The 933-nt window shown below is 39.5% G+C and overlaps 1 protein-coding gene across 1 annotated transcript; it reads right to left on the reverse strand.

The window, feature by feature from the left end:
* LOC119925333 (olfactory receptor 1038-like) lies at positions 1-933 on the reverse strand. Its single transcript, XM_038743432.1, has one exon. It carries the CDS (start codon positions 931-933, stop codon positions 1-3), a length of 933 nt encoding a protein of 310 aa, XP_038599360.1.

Consider the following 933-nt stretch of genomic DNA (forward strand, 5'->3'; position numbering starts at 1 on the left):
TCATGGTGTCATACATCTTATTTTCCCTATTTTCTTCTTTAAGGCACCTTTCACCTCTTGATTTCTCAAGCTATAGATCAAGGGATTAAGCATGGGGATCGCGATGGTGCAGAACACTGAAGCAATTGTATCAGTGTCCAGTGAATAATTTGATTTATGCTGTAAATACATAGTTGCATAAAATATAGTAACAGATGTTAAGTGGGAGGTGCAGGTGGAAAAGGCTTTATGTCTCCCTTCAGAATAGTGAATCCTTAAGATGGCCAAGAGAATAAAAATGTAAGAGATGAGAACAATTAGAAGTGAGCCGAGCATATTAAAACCAGCAAATGCAAAAATCAGCCTCTCTTTGATACGGGTGTCAGAGCAAGACAATGCCAACAAGGGGACCTCGTCACAATAGAAGTGATTGATGACATTGGAGTCATAGTAGGAGAAACGAAATGTCAGAAATGTGTGAAAAAATCCAACCAAAAAACAATATAGGTAAGTACCAGCTACCATTTGGGTACACAGTTTCCAAGACATCACAGTCATATAAAGAAGAGGTTGGCAGATTGCCACATAATGGTCATACACCATCAATGACAGGAGAAAAATTTCTACATTTATAAAAGTGATGAAGCAACCTACTTGAATAGCACAGGCTGTGAAGGAAATGCTTTTCAATTCTATAGCCAAGTCCACCAACATGTTGGGAGTGATGGAAGAGGTATAACAGAAGTCAACAAAGGCTAAATGGCTTAGGAAAAAGTACATAGGAGTGTGAAGTCGAGGGCTGAGCCCAATTAATCTGATCAGTCCAAGATTCTCCATGACACCAACTACATAGATCAATAGAAAAAACACAAAAAGGATGGCCCACATGTGTACGCTATCTGTGAGCCCCACCTGAATGAACTCCATCACTTCAGAATAGTTACCTTGCCCCAT

This window comes from Tachyglossus aculeatus, chromosome 3, assembly GCF_015852505.1.
Source record: "Tachyglossus aculeatus isolate mTacAcu1 chromosome 3, mTacAcu1.pri, whole genome shotgun sequence".
In the NCBI taxonomy this organism is placed as follows: Eukaryota; Metazoa; Chordata; class Mammalia; order Monotremata; family Tachyglossidae; genus Tachyglossus; species Tachyglossus aculeatus.

Excerpts from the sequence above, each read along its gene's own strand:
- LOC119925333 (XM_038743432.1), bottom strand. The coding sequence starts at position 933 with ATGGGGCAAGGTAACTATTCTGAAGTGATGGAGTTCATTCAGGTGGGG.